Consider the following 22,619-nt stretch of genomic DNA (forward strand, 5'->3'; position numbering starts at 1 on the left):
GGGTGTATCTAAAGGATCTGTACAACGCTCCACCAGATAGAGTACGGTTTAAAATAAGTCGAAACTTGCCTTAGTCCAAAAATTGATAATAACAATAACGGAGCTATAGCGTGACAAAGTTAAAAAAATAAATAACATTTTTCTCAATATCTTTCGACTACTCCGAGCTAATTTCGTGAAATTTCGTATCCGGAGGTTCTTTGGAAGAAATTCGAATTTGTCGACGATTTATTTAATCTTCCAGAGGGCGCCAGAAGCACCATTAGGACGCATTTGAACTGCCAAAACTTTTTTGTGTCACGGTGTATTTCACTCGAATAATCTTTTCCCCCAACTTTTTTGCTTTAAAAATTTACCTATACTTTGAAATTGACGAAAATTAGAACATGCTCTATTTCGTCAATAACTTGATGAATAAATTCATGAACTTATTTGACAGCAGCTTTGGTACATTACACTTGTCCAATTTTTTGATGAAGCGATTTCATGAATTAATTGATCAATAAATTGTCAATGTAAAATAGCTATAACACGATTTACATCTTTAGATATACCTAATTGTATACTTCATCAATGCGCAAAGGGTGCAGGATATGTTTTTCCATTGAAAAACACATCTTTTAAGACGGGTAAATAATAATAATAATAATAATAATAATAATAATAATAATAATAATAATAATAATAATAATAATAATAATAATAATAATAATAATAATAATAATAATAATGGTTACATTGTTTAGATTGTATTAGATGGATTAAATTGTTTTTAGAAAGAGTATTTTTCACTCTTGTCAATTCTGTTTGCAGTAAAATTGTTAAATAAATGAAATTTAAAATTGGAATTGCGTTGTTTCCTTTAAGGGCATATTTCTACATTTTAGGCACCTCTGTTCTATGCATTGACTGATTATATCGTTTTCCATTTATGCATCGTTCAGTTGAAAATTTTAGATTAAACATTTAATATCTCAAAAACTCCGAACTTTGGGTATAGGGAAGTGTTCATAAAAATGATTCGAAATTGCTTGTAGAATACGAATTCTCAATTAGTTGTAGGGCATTCCATAAAAATTATTGCAGTTACTTGCTATTAAAGATGACTTCCGGTATTTTCCGGATTTGCCGGAAGTGCGACACTTTTATGATATCAGACTTTAGTACTTCTAAAATAAGTTAAAGATATCATAATAATGACTTTGTCCCTTTCTTCGTTTCTTTTCTTTCAAAAGGATTTTATAAATGACACATTTGACATTTTAAAGTGCGATTTTCTCGGAAACTGTCAAAGATAGGTATAGGACATAATACATATTTTAGTGTTGGTTTCTTCAGCAGAATTGAAAACAAAAATAACATACAGGGTGTTCCATATGAAATAACAAAGTTTAGGGCATTTCCGGTCAAACAGGAAGTGACAGTCAGTTGTTTTTATGATTAAATTTTGCATCAAATTCAATGATACGCATGCCCAAAATTTAAATCGATATCTTTTTTCGTGCCTAAGCTAGAGCCTGGGTAGTAATCTCGTGGTCACCCGGTAGATAATTTGTTTTTAACGCGTTGTTTTGCAGTAGCGTGTGAAGTTGGTACCTGGGTAGTTGGTATTAGATATAATGTCATATCATAAGGGACTGCTTTTTAGTACCACCACGAATCTTATTATCCAGATCATTACTTCACGCGGCCCAATTTGACCATCTGCGAACGTTCATGAGATCCATGTAAGGAAAATGTATGTTGAATGGATAGTGGGCCGATTGTCTGGGTGTACATTGCGTTGGAGGTAAAAAACAGTGATATAGCATTTAGACTTTCGTTTCTATAAATAAAATACAATTTCATTGCTTTCCTTAATATGCAGCAGTGTACAAATATTTCATGAAATTAATTCAATCCCAACGGATTGTATAACTTACTACTTTCACCATGAATGGGGCTCACTAAATCTACGAGCTACTCACATAAAGCATACACGTCGTTCGCGAATAGTTCGCTCGTTTCCTTGAATGTACGTCGTTTCATTCATGATGGCGACCTCTCATTCATAAAAAGCTATGTTAACGTTCGCGGTTTCTCCGTTAGGCGCGCCACCATCGTCCATTCCGTTCTCTTCAACCCGCGCGCCTTCAGTATTTCTCGTCATGTCGTTTGGAGTAGATGTTGCGCTTGTGTTTTGTTTGTGGCTTTCTAGGATTACTTACGTAAATGTTGTATAAAATCTAAAGTGTATAAAACCAGTGATAAATACAGTGTGGGAAAGTCTGCAGTTCCATTTGAATGAAATACAAACGGGAAAAATGTTAATATATAAATTTGAAAGTGGAATTGTGCTTATACGGACTCTTCGACCCAACTTCCGCTCCTCGACAGTGCATACATCAAAGTGAGTTTTTCAAGACCATATTGAGACCCTATTCTTTACCTGTACATAGAAATATATGCCGCGTCCTCGGAGCGCGACCTCAGTCCAGCGTCCACCTGTATGCGTGTGACATTGAAGTGTGTGGGTGTGTTTTCCATTCACTAACATGTTTCCAACAATCTGCGACTACACTATTTAACACATTTCTACGAGTGCTGCGTTGCCCATTTGAGCACATTATTAGCTTTCTTTAATATTACGTAGGCTGTCGATGTAGTCGGCTGTGCGGAAAAGCTATGATATTGCCGCGTGTACCTTTTTTATTATTTAATGCGTAACTGTTATTCCACGGCCTACGTTTTTTTTTTATGTTTTGGGCCGCCATTCGAACATGTTATCCAGTTCGCATCCTCACACTTTACAATAAAAGGTTATCTGTCTTATTCATGGCTAATATATATTCTATCAAAACACAATTTGTTTTTAAAATCTCTTATTTAATAAATAGATACATTGTTTGCTCTTCCTCCCCTTGACAAAACAAGGGATCCTTTAACTGTTATATCAGAGTGATAAAACTCTGTTCACTTCCGGTGACTTATTAACAAACAACTTATACCGTATATACTAAGTGTTCACGTTCTATGTAAATATATACTATATTTTTATGTTTATAAAATATACCTATAGGTAGGTACCTATATATAAAATTAGATATACACGCCTATTTGTATGTGCATATTATATATTTATTTACGTATATGTTTAATAATACCTAGTATAATAAAACAACGGGTAAAGGACAGAACAGAAGGAACATGGGCGAACGAACACCAGGTGCGTGCTGTCGATTCAGGCCCCGGCGCACCCACTCGCCGCGTGGGACGCTGCCCACTTGCTCCAACCACAGCCAACTCAAATGTACATGCATATTTAATGAGGTTATACGTGGTGAAGCTGCAATAAACACCATGTGTAGGGCGGCCATCGTACTGCCGCCCATGTTATACCTACTCCACCATGTGAGAAGTACCTACCATAGGCAATTAGATCGTTCTAGTCATTCATAGAAATATCAATAAAATCTAGTCGCAGTGGCGTCCTACAGGTATCGGCGGCTAATTAATAAGGTGGTGATTATTCCATCGAGCCATCGTCGGCCGTTAAAAATCGTAATGTTTTCTGTTTCACATAAATTAAGCAAACAGCACATTAAAGACAATCGGTTGTTAAGGGGAGTTTCTCATCAATCGACTGAAAAATAATGTGAAATCTCGGTTGAATTTCATGAATTTTTTTTTCCGTAGACCAAAGTAAATAAACGACTCAACGTTTTTGACACTTATTTAATAAGTCTTAAGGTACAGAAAAAAAATAGGAAAAAATTGAGGCATATAAACCCATATCAATAAATAGTCAAAAATAATAAAAAATTGAATGACATTTGAATTGTCGGCAGCGTTGTTTTCGCATTTTTTTTTTCGCTCTTGAAAGAAAGTACTATAAAGAAAAAACAACAAATATCACATAAGTTCATCATTGGGAAACTTGGTCGGCTTCTTTCGAGGATGCAGCTGCTCTTGCGCAGTCTGTCATATTGACGTAAAACACGCGCTACCGCGCGAACTCAATTTTCCCTTCTGATGTTATACCTAGGTGTCTTTTTTATAAAAATATTTTCGGTAAAACCGTTTTGGGAACATATTCTACATAAAAGTTACCAAACATTTTTTTGCTCAACCTTGATTCCCTGAAATATTTTTTATCTGTAACTTTAAACGCCTCCTTGATTTTGGTAAGTACTTGATGTGGTTCAAAATTGAATATTTGTAAGAGTTACTCAAGTACATACCTACTGTGTTTACCGCGTTGTAAATTGTGATTTGTTTTTTTTTTGTACGAATTCAATCATTTAAATCGAGGAGAATGAAAAAAAATCGAGGTGAAAGCACTTTTTTAAATGTACCTAGCTTAAATTAACAAACTTTGCAATTTAAAGCGGCTTTGAAAATTTTTGTTTTTAGATTCCTTTTTCGTTTGAAGACTCTCTTTGGCGATACATAAAATATTACATATAGGGTATTTCAAAATAAGGGGTCTTAAAGTAATTAAATAAATAAGAAGAGGTATGTTTAAATTTTATAAATTATAAAATAATATGGGCTATTAAATTAATTATTATCAGAACTAAGTAATCTATTCACACATTTTTATTATTCAATCAGTGCAGAAGGTGTACGAAACAAAAATTTAGTAAATGGATGTTAAAAATTGATCATTTAACAATAAACGAAGTAAAACCAGTTACAGCAGATGTTTAAAATAACTAGGTACTATTTTTGCGAATGAATAAATTCTTTTTTTTTTCGTAAGAAAACATCTTGTTCATTGGCCCTGGATAATTTTAAAATTTATTAAAAACATGAACAAATCAATCATCTACAATATTTACACATACTTCTTGTGAGTAATTTTTTTTTTCTTGTAATGTAATTTACATTGTGTTGCACAAATATTACTCAAGCTTGTATACCAAATTACTCCTACGGTTTCCTCCTCGATTAAATGGCACTAGATATGTATTCTCATAAAAAGAAACGCATTGAAAAATAAAACTGCAGCATGTTTAAAAAAATATAACTAGGACTTCATAAATAATTAGTATTATTGTGTAATGAGATAAAGTATGTTTCATCAAATTTAAGCAACTGCGATCTATATCGATTTTTGAAATTATTAGACTTACGTATTTAATTATTGCAGAATGGCAATTTTATTTAAGCTAATAAAATTATAATCATTTTTGATTAACATTGTTTCTGATTTTGGCATTTCGCTGTAATTTAATTTTACAGCAGCGTAGTGTGTTTCGCTAAGAATAAATTCTCTTCTTTCTTTGCGGAGTGGTTTAAATATTGATTCCGTTGAGGACCAGACCCCTGCTTTAGACTAACACCACATATTTCCTGGAAGTTCCGAATGGGCTATTCACCCGCGCAGTTTGCACGGCCTTTCGAAAGCAGTGTTCAAAAATGTCCATTTAAAAGAAAACGTTAATCAATTACGATTGTTCCTTATGAAAAGGATACAATGGATATTTGTGAATAGAGTGGTCAGTGAGATTTTTCGTACCTTTCTAAAGAGACGTGGAGATATAGACACAGAAATAATACCTAGTTAACAAAATTTTGTTTGCATTCGACAGACATTTTTTGTTATTGAAACAAACAATAAAAGTTATTCCCATCATTTATTGGCACGACTTTATTTCTTTGGAAGAAACAAGTACCTACCTACCTACCAAAAGTAAATTTTTTCACAATATTTAAAAGGTAAAACACGAGCGTGAACTAAAATGCTTGGTGAATCTTTAGTAGTGGATTCTACATCACAAATTAAACAAAAATCACATTAAAGTTGAATTTAACATAAAGTTTTTTTATACACATTGTAACATATTGCTGTGACAATGCTTTAAGTGGAGCTCCATTAAATATAAACAATATTTTAGTTTATAATGAAATCGGCTCTTAACTATCTAAAATAGCTTCATTTCTCAGATCCTTTTTTAAATAAACTGAAAAGTTATTGCTTTATCGATTTTTTACGAATATGATTATTTCAAAATGTTTTAAAATTTTCTATAACGTTTTGAATTCTGTGCTATAAGTGCAGTACAATTTGTCTAAATTCATATTATATTTAAATATATAATATAAAAACATCATTAAATAACTAAAAAAATTTGCACAGAAGGTACCTGCCCTACTATTGAAGTCCCCTCTCTTTGTCACTCCTATCGCATCCATGAAAAAGATGAGTTTGGTTAGCTTCTAAATTAAATTGACTGACTCAACACTATTTTAGAACAAAGTGCTATAATGTGCTATGATTTTTAAAGGATAGTAGTAAGTTGTAAAAATATGTATGTTACCGAACAGAAATATCGCACGATTTTAATAAATCAAAAAAGTAATTTTCAAAATGTGTTAAATTTAGAACTTGAAAACTAAATATAGAACTTTATTTAAAACTTTAATTGTGAGAGGCTGAATATGACATTAGTTTGAACAAAATAAAATTGTAATTTGATTTGAATTGACTTTTGGGACAAATTTATAAATGACGTAATGGAGTATTTTTGATTAAATATAGACAATATTTTTCAGAATCCGAAATTCAAATTATTTTCACTGGTGTAAAAGTTACAGCATGAAATTAATATAAATTTCTCACATCGAAAAGTGTAATTTAATGGCCGTAATTACGTGACCAGTTTGTTTTCTTTTAACACCATGTAATTTCTAAACAATTAATAAATTGTCATGGATTTATAAGGTATATTTGTAGTATCTAGATACCCTATCTGATTTTTTCTACTTATTGCGAATCGTCTTGTATATTAGTGACACAACAAATGTAATTTTTGCTTCTTTACCAACACGTCTCTAGAGAGAGCTCAACTTATTATAAATATGAATACCTAAAGCAAAAAAAAAAAATACATTTTTCCTCGATTTTTACTAGTTTTTATGCTGAGAAAAAAGAGGAATTAAAATCAAGTCAAACTGATTCAAAAGAAAGTTAGAGGAATTCAAGGGAAAGTCAAACGAAGTTGGAAGAATATAAGGGGAAATCAGACGAAGTTAAAGGAATTTGAAGGAATTCATGTAGAGAATCTCTTGAATGGGGGAATTACTAACATTAAATTTAATTATTTTTTTAATTTAAGTAGTATTCAGTTTTATTTTTGATTATCCTTGAGAATAACTAACTTGGAAATATATTTGTCTGATCGGTGAAAAAATAGTTGGATAAAAGTTAAAACAGTCTATAATTTTATACTGATTAAAGATTAGATACTTAATACAGTGACCCAATATTTCGCGTGTCTTCATAAAAATATGAAAAATTACACATTATATTAGTTATTTTGAAGTCAAGTTAAAGTAAAATTATCTTTTTTGAAAAAGGAAATTGTACAATAACCTTTTTTTGATGTGTAATTTTTCTTCCAATTTTAAAAGGTGCTACATTTTTTTAAGATCAAAATAAGCGTGCTTAGCCTTATCAAAGTTGGTAAAAAGAATTCTCCTTGTGAGTATATAACTCTAAATCTAGTTCGATTTAAATGAAATTTAGTATGCTAGTACTTGTGCAGATGTTACTTTTTTCATCGATTGGCAACAAACAGGTTTTTTCACACTTGTATTTTTTTTTTGTATTTCTAATGGTTGTCAAGGGGGTTTTTGCATAATTAATTAATTATTTTATTAATTAGTATCAATGCATTTTCTATGGAATCCTGATTTAATTGTCATCAGTAATAATTTATTTGGCAATAAAAAGGAAGGACAGAAATTTGTAATTAAATGTTCTTTCTTCGGTTCTTTAACTTTTACACTGTAAAAATGAAGTAGAAAAATTTATATGACGAGCGTTCAAATAAAAACGTGGTCGAAGTTGGCTCTGACACATTGGACGTAGGGCGTAGCTTATAGCGACCAACTTAACCTCATTTCTCAACGAGCTGTATAGCAGCTGTCAGTTTCAATAACAAAGCGGCGATACAGCGCTTTGACAGACGACGTTTAAGTTCATTTGCTATACGCTACGCCCTACGTCCAAATTTTCAGAACCAACTTGACCACGTTTTTATTTGAACGCTCGTTATATTATGTTCTCATTCTCTAGCACTAGATTTCTGTTCCTTAAAGTATATAATTTTCTGTAAACTTAAAAATCATTTTCCCCTATTAATTTCTAAGAAAATAGTTATTTCATCTTCACCTATCAACAATAATGTGCAAATAGAGATAAAGATATAGGTATTTGTGAATTGATCATTAAAACTACGTTTAATCATTATCTGTAATGATTACGTGGAACGCACCTCAGTCATGGCATCATTCTGTATCGTCACTAATTTATCAATTAATTATTTGTAGGAATGTAGTCAGTAGGTGTTTTACCCGATGTTCAATGGGATATGTAAATATTTTATAAGTGAATTGTTTCTTTTAAAAAAAATATACGGAGATACCACGAAACGGCTTTATTAACATCAAAATTTCTTGATTTAGCGACATGTTCCTTAGACTAAAACACATGGACAATTTTGCGTCAGATCAGATCTGTTAATCGGCGGTGACGGATCCGTGACGGATTCTAGAACTTCGCGCATATGCCACCATATGCGTCGATCGAACGCAAACTTACCCTGATGTAGCCTAGCATTATTTGCCGAATGGTTACCGGAAATATTTGGAAGTAATATTTTGGAATTTGTGTTTCAGTTGGAGACGATGACGGACCAAGGTGGAGCCTGGTGCGGCCCAGGCCGCTAGCTACCTAGCCATATGGCTAGTCATGGAGGCCCCACATCCTTGCCGCGCACCCACCGTCCGCGGCCGCCTATCATGAATGTTCCCCCCATCACGGCCCCCCTGGCTCCGTTGCGGCCTGCGCCACCCGTAACCCTCACACTTCCTAGACCTGAGAATGAACGTGCCACCAATGAATACGTCGAGACACCCTTCAGGGCCGCTCCGCCGTCTCCGCCGCCCCTGCAGCCTCCTAGGACGCAGAGGCCCACGCGGTTGGTGCTGCCTCCTCCGCCTCCTGTACCCGTCACCAAGCAGCCCGCCGCCGCAGCCAGTTTCAGTAAACAACCGCTTCCAGAGTGCGCGACGAGGCCTTCGATCATGTGCCCGGAGTGCGGGAGATGCCGTTGCGAGTCATGTCAAAAACCTAGGCCGTTGCCGCAAAAGTGGGTCTGCAACAATTCGTGTTTGGTGTCCGCGGACAGTGTCATTGACTATGCGTCCTGTTTGTGTTGTGTCAAGGGACTCTTCTACCATTGTTCGGAATCAGACGGGGGCGAGAGTTGTGCGGACGATCCGTGCGGCTGCGGACCAGACCGAAGAGCCGCACGCTGGGGGTGCCTCACGGCACTGTCGTGCGTTTTGCCCTGTTTGTGGCTGTACTGGCCTCTCCGAGGATGTAAAAGAGCAATCGAGGCATGCTACGCCCGACATTCGAGGACTGGATGCCGTTGCGGACCACCCCTACCCACTCCCGAGAAGAGATTGTTGGACTCGAGTCCTGATTTTTAGAACGCGAGTGCGCTCGACTGCCTTTGTGTACCTATTATTATAACTATATTAATTTATTTTTTGTAAATAAGTGTAATTTCTAACTGTTCATAATAGTGATATTCCGAGCTTCTTTACTGAGTGCCCTCGTCTTGGAATTCGGTATGGACTGCGAAGATGGACTTGCGACGCGTGATGTGCTGTTGTAAATAGTTGCGCTTTGTTTGGGGGCACCAGTGACCGCAGCGGGTCTCCAGTATTATCTAGTCCAGCGTTGAGAAATGGCCATTTTCAGTTGGTCCCTATGTGAACATAAAATATAGCTATTTTCTTAATTATCACACTTAGACTTCCGAGATTATGACTGTTGCACGTAGACCAATTGGAAGTGACTACATCTGTATGACTGAGGAGTATGAATGAATGATAATGTAGGAATGTGTATATACATATATAAGCCTATTTCCTCTGATATTGTATGGTTGTTGTTTTCCATTCATTACCGTTATCTGAACCAGAAACATGAAAACTATTCGAAATGTTAAAATAAATAAAAGCAAACCCAAAAGTATGTAATGATTTTTAAATCCCTTTTTTTCAGTTCCTTCAATTTTATATTTACTTTTAGAGCGTCGCTCTTCAAGCGGTGCAGAATAATAGAAGTATAAGCAATTACTGCACCTGTTCCCGGCGAATCTTGCACACTGGCTCTAGTACTGACATATACTTCAGTTTTAAGTACATGACGTATCTATAATGAGAAAATTGAACACGTCATGATGATTTCAGAGGAAACTAGGTAGCATTTTTATATAAAAGGTTTTAGTCGCGCTATATCTCTATATATATTACTTACAAAACGTACATGAAACATCTATCGTATAATAATCAACGCGGATGGAAATCATAAAGTTAATTCACATCGTAAAGAGCCAAGTTTATCATTTCAATGAAATATAAAAGTACATATTAATAAAACCAGACTGTAAACGTTAGATTCGTAATATAAAAATTGGATTGTATTATAATTTGTCTGGTTATGTGATAAGAAAACGGCGATAAACTTGCCTTGTCAATGTGATCTTTATTGACGCAATCTATTCAAATTCTCAGGCATTCGTTCATAAAATTATCGTTCGACGATCTTGATTTAAAAAAAAAAATATGTTTTTACTATCAGTTTAAATAATGGAAGGGCTGTATTTATATATCTATACACACCGTGACTTTAGAGCCCCAAGGTCAAATTTCATATTAAACTGATTTCAAAATTCATCCTAAGCTCCTCTTTATTTACTCGTATAAAATTTCGTATATTTCAAATTGTACATCATAAACGTTATCGAGTTTTATGTGAAAACATTTTCGCAGTTATTGTGGAGTACCTAAATTAATAATTTGACATACAAGTTTATATCGCAGTTTTTATTTTTTTCCATATTGGTACCATTTGGTCTGACTTATACATACAAACATACACACACATATATATCATTATCTTATAAGCATTCTTTATTATATAGTTAAATATATATGATATTATATGGTGAATATTTTCAACCCATTTAAAGTGTATATGTTAGAAATACAATTTTAACGGAATTTCAAACATTTCTATCTAAATTTAATCTACATTTGTTTCATTGAAAGTAGTAATTAAAATTTGGCATGCTGTTGTAATTTTCAAATGTGTCATCTCTATTCTCGAATAGATTGCTCTTTTTGTAAGTATGTATATTAGTCTGCAGATTTTACGATAACAAAGTTTTTAAATTCTATTTTCTAGTTACGCATTAAATGCCAAGGAAAGTAGGCGCCCACTTGAAATTTTGTTACCGTAAGTCTTGTGTGAAAATGGAGGGTAGTACTCTCATGAGTGCCAAACGGCGCTAGCTATATAGCAATTGTATACATGTACATATAAATTCTGTAATATTATTATCTAATATTAATAACAAAGACCAACAAATTTTTTATAGTGTTTTTATTCCCTACCTTTTTCTTTAAATATTACACTGGACATTTTCTAATTTAAATTTTATTGAATTAGTAAAATAAAGAGCTGAGTGTAATACTGCAACTTCTTAACTGAAAACCTGATTTATCTAAAAATATTTACTATACTTTTATCTCTAAACGTTCAGCTCAACATTTTGTAACAGATCAAATGAAGAAATCCACATATTTAAAAAAAAATTAGAGCTTTACAAATAATATGTTTCCTATCTCGCACAGAACATGGCTTTTAGGATTTATACAAATTTCATAACTAATCCTACATTTTGCCACAATCTTTTTACATAATTCTGAAGGAAAAACGAATGTAGTGTTCAGTACAAGCACATTTTGTAGAAAAAGAAATATGAATATTGTTATATTTGGTTTTGTTTGATTTTCTTTAAAACTAAAACAAATCTTATTCAGATCCATATTATACCTATCAGACGTATAAAAAATGAGCTAAAAATGCGAACAATTTTTAAAGTTCAAATTTTTTATTGTAAATTTGTGCTGCTTTCAATTTGGCAAAATAAAATTAGTTCTTGAAACGTGAACTATTTAAAAATTTATAACGTTTTTAATTTGTTTTAAAAAACGTATTAGAGTAATAAATTATTCCCACATCTCGAGTAAATATGAAATAAATGAAAGGAATTTTAAATAAGAAAAAAAATACTAAAATTCCATCCATTATTTTTCTACCTATACGCTTGACCCCTTTGGCACGGGACGGCACTGTTTTGTAGATGAGTTAGAAAGGAATCGGCTTGGAGGACCACGTGTTCCATCGGAAACGTCAGTTATAAAGCAGGATGACTTCCATCTGGCTACATGCTACATCCTCATTTGAATTTTAAAAGAATTTTTAACTGACAAAAAAACTATGGTTCGGCCACACGTTTAACTTAGCTGTTGATACATGGTGAAATTAACTCCTGGAGAATTATTTTATTTTAAAATTAAATTAAATGTATATTAATTTATTCCGTATGTTAATAACACACCAGAAAGTTAATTGCTGAATTAAATTACGTGCCTATTACGGGAGGAATATAAAAATATAAGTATAATTTTGACATGTTTTTCAACCATTTTTTGTTGCTATTAACGTAAAGCTTGAATTAAAATTTTGAAAGTGCCTCTCGATGTCAAATTATTTGTGTTTCGCCTGGCCATTTAGAATTATCTCCTAATCAGTAATTTTATTAACGCGTTTCCTGTCATAATCATATCAGTTTTCTAAAATAAAACGTGCTTTGTCAGTTTATATATAGCATAATAAATTTTTTACGCTATAGATTAAGAAAAAAATGTCCTATGGAAGTGATTCTCGATTCGTTGTTGTTAAAATGCTGCAATTTTACAAAATGTTTCCTTTGTTGTAATGTTAACTGTTTAAGAAAGGTTTTTGGAGTGTGTTTGGTGTGTTTCATGACAAAATTTGAGAACATTTCAAACTATTATTTCAACCTTCGAAGGTTTAAAACATATACTTTTTTTTCTTATTTTGACTACTATAACTTAAGTTTATTCGTTTATAGCAGTATTTTTTAAGCACCCGGAATATTGTAAATTTAATATCTTTACACTCGTCTTTCTTTGCACAAACCACGTCATACAGTTTTTTTTTTGGAAATTCAATTTACTGATTTCTGGAATATGTAATTTTAATGCTGTTACTTGCATAGGTTTCTCAATTTCTGATACACCAATTTCCGTTTATTAAAACTGCTTACTGGGAAAATAATTCTTTCAAATTTTATTTTTGTTAACTTTGATCCTATTGGCGCAAAGGGTCATTCATTCTTTTTCGTGGGGCAGGAATACCAATTAAATAAAAAAAAGGAATTGGAAATGCCAGGAACAAACAATTACAGATAATAGGAAGAGAAGGTAACTTTACACTATTATTTCCAAATATTTAGGTGTTAAGAAAAATCTTTATTTTCGCACGGGAGAAAACTATAGCCTGGGCCTGGGAAAAAGTGGAAACCGATTGCAAATCCATTACTGCTGACGGTTGCTACAGAGATGCTGCAATTTCAAAAAAGTTTTATGTTGCGTTTTATTCCTTATACACCTTTATCTTATTTTTATGTGCAGAATCACTCATCCAAAAATAAAAAGAGAATTATTGAATATCCTGTGTTTCAGTATATGTAACGCCAATGATTTATCTGTTTACTTGAATTCCATAGGTAGGTATCTATCAAAATTTCACCAGTTACAAAAAATCTTGTAAAATAGTTATCTAGTGGTTATAGGTAAATGGTCTCAAAAAAAACATACCCTACATACTACTCGTACTGTCTTATACCTATATTCAAAAAATATGTTACATTTGAGATAAGTAACATGTACCAAATAAGAGGTCTCTAACTAAAACAGTTTTAGAAGGGTATTTTCTGGTCATCCTCTAGAGGTAAATTTAGTTTTAGGAACTCATTTCCGGTAGAAAAGTGTCACTTTTTAGATGTTGCATTGTTTTACTTGGCCTCGGTACATAAATAACTATTGTTGACTCCATTGTTTCTAATACATTCAGATGAAATTTATTTTATTTTGTCAAAGAAATTTAACGTGCAGAGGAAAGAGGGGTTGCATAGGAGCTGCTGTTTGGATAACCATATGGTCCAAATGTATTGATCTTTCTTACTTTTACCACTTTCGACATGTGATATTGACTCGCTGTTATTTAATCAGATGTTTATGTAATGGGAGTTTTCTGCAATCTGCAACATTCAAAACTGCATCCATACTCCATACTAAAGTCATTTCTAGTACAATAGGGACCAGATGGCTCGAAAGGGAGGCAGGTATAATTCACAGGTACGCACTGTTAAAAAGCGTTAACTGTTGATTGCCTACGTTGAATGAAAGGTGAAGAGAACGGACGATATTGGTGGGTGGTACAGATTACTGATTCTGGGCTATTCCGAGAAACTCCCCTTGTGCCTCTTGTACCCACCGAGTTATTTCGGGAAAGTCGCGACTCCACATGTCTCAATGTTTGCTTCCTACTTCACGAAATTGGATTTTGGACCATAACTTAAATATCAGTTAAGGCTTCGGGTGGATAGATTGTGATTGATTGTATAAAAATATGGGGTGTTTCGGAATAACGTACCATAAATTCTAGGGACTGTCAAGAATTAAATTTATTTTTTCCTGTGAATTACGGACTTATCTTTCATTTTCGAGCGTAAAAACATTTTCTTAAAGAATTTCGCCAGTCCAAAAGTAAGCAATGTATTGTATTGTATTGTATTGAAAAGTAGATACATTTATTTTCAAACTAGCCCTAAATAAGTTGTATTTACTAGTTTTTTAATAAATATTTGTTATGCTGCAAACCAGGAATATTTTAGTCACAAATTTTGTAGTTTTGTAATGATTTTCTTATGTAGTTTATAATTCTACACAAAAAGTGTATTACCTATTGTCATTGTCAAAATACAACAGGTTCGTTCCCCTAAGTTTAATTTTTTCACTTAATGATTAATTTAATAATAAAACATCTTTATAATGTACATACTGTATATAATATATAGGTAAATTCGCAATTTAATTATTGCAGTGGTTAAAAAAATGGTTTAACCAGTACTCAAACTAATAATTCTGGATAATATTTTATTAAATTAGCAAGACTGCATTGTTAAAGTAGTAGACTATCCCAAAAATCATAAGATATATCGTAAACACACAATTTGTAATGGCTAATCAATTTAAAAAAAAACAATGTGTTTGAATATTGTTCATATTCAGTATGGAATACAGAAAACAATGTCTTTGACTTATCCTTTTTTTTATGAAAGAAAATATAGTAATAAAATTTAGTCGACATTAAAAATAGTCACTTTAATAAAATTTTCAAAATATGCGATGATCACAACGTAATATTTACTTCGACTAAAGTAGTGACTAAATCAATATGAAACTTTATTCTCGTATATATGAAAATCCTTATCTATATCACGTTAAAAACAAATAACAAATATACATAACCTCTATAAAAAATTAAAATATGTAATAAGTTATGCAATCAGTCTATAATAATTCAACGATAACAAAGTTAACACCGATATTTTTAAGTCTTCGCACATTAATATCTAAATTGAGAAAATTACGAACTGCTCCCATTGATTATTGTGCAATTCATTCATAGTTTTACCTTCCATGCGCATGCACAGTTAAAAATATGAGCAATTTATTCCAGCCGGTAAAGCTTTCCATACACTATAAATATTGCTATTTTTCAGAAATTTGTATACAGAAATTCGAATCATATTTTGTTAAGCTAGAATAGTACTTATATCGCGCTAGTACACAGTTTATTATAATATATTTTTTTTTTAATCAATCTCATAGAGGTTTTTTATTTTTGGATCCACTAACACCTATTTTATTTTAATTGGAGTTTATTTATGTTTTAATAGAATGGTTTCCTACGATTGCAGACCAGATGGGTATGTCTCTAATAGCATCTAATATAACCAAAAGAGCATACCATAAGTGTCATATATCAGAAAGACACTACTTTAGTTGTAAGGCAGCCCGGTCTTTGTCTGGTCCATCAAAAATATTTTTTATTATAGATCTTAGATTTATTTCTAGGTGTACTTGTACAATACTCTGGTTGGCAATCCATGGCCTGCTGAGAGTTTTTTTGAGAAACGATTTTTCAGAAAATCACTAAAGATTCTTATTTAATATCTGGCGGCGTCGGCGTCGTCGTCTTCAGCATCGTTCATTTTTCTTATATCGTTATTTGTTAACTAACGACAAGCAGTCAAATAAAAAGAAAAATATTATAAATTCTTATTTTTCTTCACCGTTTTAAATGCAAATGTAAAGTTTAATACATTAATGTTTCGCTATAGTTCCCAATTATAACACTTTTATTTTTCGTTTTATCTATAAATTCATATTTTAGCAATCGAAATTTTTTATTAAATTGAAAAATGTCCCTACGTTTTATTGAGACTTAAAGAGACGTAAAACGTAACATATATTGTTATTTATCTCACACCAGTTTTTTATTGAAGATCAATATTAAATATCTTCCTGCCTCCACAGCTTTAAACATTCCTAGAATTAATATGTTTTACTACTTTCGTATAAGAAATACGTCAACTTATAACTCTTATAAGACATTTAGTTTCACGTTTATAAACTCTCAATATGATTTCCAAACATCCTCTCGTTTATATTGTTCTAAAAATAAGAATTGTTTAGTAAATTATCTGCTAGATTCTAAACACCAGATTCCTGTTAAAAGTTTTTTATCTCAGCCGTTAACATGTTTTAAAACATTTATCCATTTACCTGTTAATCATTCAAGAGTATCAAAATAAAATAATCAGAGCTACGTCATAGAAGGTCACATTGTAGATTGTAGGCCATCTAAAGCAAGCCCGTTACTACACGTTTTAAATCTTTAATGATTCCAATTATCGGAAAGCAGCGGGTATTAATTTTTCTATGACAATATTACCTCTGTTGCGCGTAGTGAAAATATTTGGTCATCCTTTTGCACTTTATTACGTTCTTATAAAGGCGTACGGGTTTTGGACAAAATATCGGAAGTGGTAAAGTAAAACATGTAACAATCTCGCTTTTATAACAAATGTTTATCAAAACATTCTCTTCATTCTGTGTCGTTTTCTTGACAAGAATAACACTCAATTTTTATAATATTAAATTGTCATATTCGAGCAGCAAGTAGAAGGCGTGGTTCGAAAAATAACATTTTCAACTAAGTGTCAAAAATTTGTGTCGAACTTCTTTACGAAGATCACATCCACCCGCAAACACCAAAGTTGCAGCAGACATTGCTAGAGGCCGATGCTATCAGCAGAACAGACGCCGAGGACACTGCAGAAAATAGAAAATTCACCTCAGTTTCGAATTTCGGAAAATAAAAACTTCTCTGAAATATGCGAAATTCTAACTGGGGAATCGCAATGCAGAATCACAGTACTACCTTAGACTACTATCCGGTCCAGGCGACTAGAATACAAATATGGGAAAAATCCAGAGAGGCCAATTGTCTAAATCTAAAGCGGACTTCGTTACAGGATCTCTGAGGACCCATCAAATAATGGGATCGAACGTCGACCCTAATACCTTGTAGTTCAGTATTCAGGCCAGTACGTATAGTACACTCTAAATTATTGACATTTTGCATTGTATAATCTACCTGGCCTCCGGCCAGGGCGACGTTCAGTGTACGTTAAGGTTGGCGTGATGAGGGAAACGTCGGAACATCCTATTCGTCTCTTTGTCGGCGAGCAGGATACGAGAATCCCAACAGCGCATGCAATACAGGGGTATCTCAGTAAAAACGCCAGTAGTATTAGCGGTAATTTACTCAGTTAACGATAGAGTATAACATGGCGCCCAACGTGGGGCGCGAACGTCCGAAACTCCAAGGGAATTTGGTATATTTTACAACTTTTTTCACTACTTTTACTAGAGTTTTTTCGGACATAATATTTTGCAAAGTTAATCGCTATAGACATGGCATCATGCAGCGATAGACTTGGAGTATGTGCAAGTGATTCACACAGCCCTTTCTTAAATTTGCTCTGTTTTGCGGCACCTTTGCGGCTGCTTTACGGTACTAGTCTCAAAAAAGATAACAATACCAGCCGGAACGCGAGGAACAAAGCATACTTTTCCTATATTTATTGTATAATAGTTGGAGATGTTTCGTTGGTAAGGCATAATATTTAGAAAAATAAGTAAGTACTAAAAATTATGTAGTAAATATTTTATATAGCAATAAAGTTGCACAAAATATTTTTATATTTTGCGTCTATAATAAATTACGTGCCCAATAAATTGAAAGATATTTGTAATTTTTATTTTAATTATACATCGATTTCTTTTCTATTTGTTACTTAAATAATTGAGATCGAAACGGATCTTCAAATGTTTTCTGCATATTTATAAGTTAATAATTAATAAATAAATACAAATTCATATTTAGGAGAGGACAGAGGTAATAACGTGGGTGAGTGGTGGGTGGGTGCGTGTGTGTGTCTATGCATGCGTACGTGTGCGTTGCGATATAATATACAGTATGAGTACCTATACGTAAAAATGAGGGTGTTACAATACGTCACCTTCTGAGGGAGTCGACAGAGGAGTGAGAAAGAATAGGGATGGATTTCTGGCTATGAGGAAATTTATAATAAAGTTACTGTTTTGAAAACGTGTAACTTTCTTATTTTTTATACTTTAGTTCAGTTTCAGCTTCAATATATTTACAAGGAAATGGGAACAATACAACCGATTCTAATTTATTGGCCAATTTTGGGAACTTTTAATGGCTCTTATTAATTTTTGTTCAATAGAAACAATAATTACATTTATAAATTTTACCTTCTACACAATTCTTTATGTTATATTAGGTTAAAGAAAATTGTGCAAATTGGATCCTTATTGCCCTCAGCCTGTGGCTAATATCGATTTAAATTATGACTTTTAGTTACTAAGGAATGGATGGAAGGAAATATTAAAAGACACATCCTGTATACAATCTTAGCACTGCTGACTGTGGATTATGTAAAAAATACTAGTAGTCGCAATTTGTGTGATTTGAAAAGTTATATGTATTTAAATTTAATACAAATATGTGAAAGACATAAATTCTACTTTCTATTTTAGTAAAAGATACACATAATTATGTCAAATAAATATTACTAAAACCTTAAAATGTCATAGATTTTGTATGACAATTTCTACATACATATTCTAGATTTTACTATCACATTGGTATAGAAATTTTTATTTCTGTAAGTGTTTAAAAACTGAAAAGAGGTAGTTTCGGGATATTGACACACCATTGTTGCACGTATCAAATATAATTTAAAAAAATGTAGTCGCAAACGGTACAAATAGTACGCACTAAATAAAGTTAGATTAAGACATACCTTATGGGTTATATAAATAAGTAACAAAAATACTCTTAATTTTAAAATCAAATCTACTCCGTCCTACCGCTTCCGCTTTAATCGGAAGTGGTCACAATTCTTGAAATATAAATGGAAGGTAGATTCTACATTTTTCTACATATCTCGGTTAAAAATTGTATTTAAAATACATATATGTTGTTTTAGTTAAAAAGATATCAAGGTTAAAACTTTTGAATATGGATATTGGGCATAAATCGATTTGGAAAAACTAATTTAGTTAACTTATTGGTCATAAACCATCCGTTTGTTAGGGAAAACGTCATCTGCTTAGATTTCATTTTTCTGACAAGTAACTGATAAAAAAACAGTTTCAAATATTAAATTTCTTTTGCCTTATTATTTTTTAAAATGTCATATCTAATTGTAAGGTTAGTATTAATAATAAATTATTTGGTATTCATATAAATAAAATACCTATGCAACTGTTATAACTTTGCGATTTATATTCATTATAAAAATTAAAATTCAAGCAATACTTTTATGCAAGCGACAAACGTTCGAATCTTAGATAATGATGAGTCAATCCCGTGCATAGAAAGGATGCAACATGAATAGACCGGAAGTTAGCTATCCAGACATCGCCCCCCAACGGAAGTCGGTATTACCAGATAAAATTATAAATAAGATCTCATTTATTCATGGAACAAGTCGTAAGCATTTTTTATTAGAAAACCGTCTTGCCTAAATTAGAATTTAACACCTAAACTACCTCTGGATTCGATTTCATATCTAGTCCATGCTTATTCATATTTTACAAATTTTAATAGAACTAATATTTAAGAAAAACGTAATATAAACATTCTAAAAATTGGTGTCGCAATAAAATGTTATTTAATATTTAAAAATGATGATGTCAAATGTTTTAACGAAAAAATACAAAAACGTACAGGGAAGCAAAAAAAGATATACAAACTCTGCTCCGTGTATGCTCAATTTTTGTGATATGGCATCTATTTTTTTTTTTTGAAAAAAATAAATCAAATTATTTAAATATGAAAGGTATCGAGTCCATTAACAAAGAGAGAATAAAAAATACACCGGTTTTATTTAAACAAACTTGATGCTGTGACATTGTATGATACATGAATACATGATGTATGAAAACTATAATGCTGAGTAAGATTATAGTACGACTAATGTTTAAGCTGTAACCTGTAACAACAATATTTTATTCCTTTCAATCCTTCTAAGTGTATCGAACTGTGAAAACGTGAAATAAATTCAATGACTACAGAGTGTTTCCTTTTTGTATCCAATGCTTAATAGGTTATGGGCGCAGGGAAATGCGAACTGATATTAAACAACGCGTGTGGTATGGTGATTGTTTCAAGTGAACTAATTTACTTATGTTAAAGAAAATAGACATATTTGTAGAAGCATAATCTTATACATAACAGCGACATGTAGGTAAAGAATATGATTATTTTTTATCGATAATTAAAAAATCAGGTGTTCCTTGAAATCCCTGATGCTTTATTCAAATAAATTAAAAATGTTGCTTAGAGTTTCTTTGCTACAGCGCAAAGGCACAGTTTATATATTGGCCGTGGCAAAGGTGTATCAATGATATCTTTAATGATTTAAAATATACCTACTTTATGGTTTTATTTGTAGTGTAGGAACATCAATTTTGTTTATTTAAAATTAATTTTTCGTGATTTTTCGTGAATGAAAATTTAACCCTTGAACTCTTAATTTTCTTTAACTCTGCAAGTAATAAGTAAATATTACTGTCTAGTAATGTAATAGTATTTATTTGACACATTTCTATTTTTTCATTTTTTTATTTACGATGCGATAAAATAGAAAACAGAAAAAATATTCATATTCATATTCTATATTACAAATCGCCAATTATAATATTTGATTTCTTATTTCCTTATACACTGAAACAAATCTTATTACTAAAATTGAACTATGTTGCTAAAAATGAATTACCTACCATAAATGTTTTTTTTTACTGTAAAGCGTTTTATTGAATTTTCAAATTCACTTCCAGGAAGTCATTAGATTACTTTTTACTATTTACTTTGTGGTTTTCAATAAGATTATTAAAACTTATTGTCACAACATGCAATAGTATTGACGGCTAGCACAAGTAAACATGTTACTGTATTAATGGCCAATTCCACCAACTTTCGATTAGACAAAGAAAAGGTAAGATTTGTTTAACTAGGGAATGAATAAACATTAGAATCTTTCGCATTTACTGTACAAATGTAGCCCTTGTTGAACCTAATAAATACATACATATAAGACTAATGGGAAATTTAAGGTCATCAAAATCATCTTTAGGCAACCAGTTAAACATGTCAGAGAAGTTTAATATAGGTAAAAGCAGTGACTATATTTATAGTCACTGGTAATAGAGTAATTTTTTCTTAAGTCTGTATTAGTAAATAAATCCGAAAGAAAATTAAACTATTTTTGTGAGCTAAACATATTTGTCTTTAATTATGTTTTATAGTTTTTAGTTTAAATTATAGCGACAAAATATAAGTATAATAGGTACTGTTGTTGCTGCAGTTACACGTACATGATATTTCAAAAAATATATATACTTACCACCAGTCGTGAGGATATTCCTCTATCAAGAATATTTATTATTGGTAGAAGATATGAATGACAGAATTTAATGAAATTTATTGAGCTTGTATCTATTTTAACTTTTCCAAATGTTTTTGTCATTATACTCAGCTGAAACAACTTCGGTCTTGGTAGGTACTGTCTATGATTACTAATACTCCTAAAAAAGAGCCCCCATTTACGCAGTAGGTAGAAAAACATTTCCCAATATTTTCTTTTGTAAACTAGAAATTACAAGTTTTAGAGGCAGAAGAAGAAAAAGAAGAAAAACGAGTTCAGAAAAACGTCTGGACACATTCAAAGGGAAAGTTCAAACAGTTAAGCCTTTAAACTCTTTCGACATCTATATTGTCCTTAAATAATATCCACACGTTGTACCTTGAAGGAAACTGCGAATACAATTTTTGCCAGCTGCTGTTGGAGCTCGGTAAGTTGCTCGGGTAGGACATGGTCATATGTAGGCAAAACTTACTATAGTTTCATTGTGCAAATCATTCTCCCATTAACTGTTGGTTTAAGGTTCACTGTGGTGAAATAAAAAGTAGACGAAACACTGTGTGGCGAGCAACACAACTATTTGAGCTAGCGATG

At 32.1% G+C, this 22,619-nt stretch overlaps 1 protein-coding gene across 3 annotated transcripts in view; it reads left to right on the forward strand.

Moving 5' to 3' along the window:
* LOC108912155 (protein sprouty) overlaps nucleotides 1–11,423 on the forward strand; it is a 68,887-nt gene extending 57,464 nt beyond the window's left edge. For 2 of the 3 annotated variants that reach the window (XM_018717336.1, XM_018717345.1), the window contains exon 3: nucleotides 8,665–11,423. In XM_018717336.1, the coding sequence (XP_018572852.1) occupies nucleotides 8,728–9,483 (756 nt within the window). In that variant the 5' untranslated portion in view covers nucleotides 8,665–8,727 and the 3' untranslated portion in view covers nucleotides 9,484–11,423. Of the gene's footprint in view, nucleotides 1–2,154; nucleotides 2,390–8,664 lie in introns of those variants that run through there. The other variant, XM_018717329.1, reaches the window with a different exon arrangement.
* Nucleotides 11,424–22,619: the final 11,196 nt, after the last annotated feature.

Source organism: Anoplophora glabripennis, unplaced genomic scaffold (assembly GCF_000390285.2).
Source record: "Anoplophora glabripennis isolate ALB-LARVAE unplaced genomic scaffold, Agla_2.0 scaffold6, whole genome shotgun sequence".
Classification (NCBI taxonomy): domain Eukaryota; kingdom Metazoa; phylum Arthropoda; class Insecta; order Coleoptera; family Cerambycidae; genus Anoplophora; species Anoplophora glabripennis.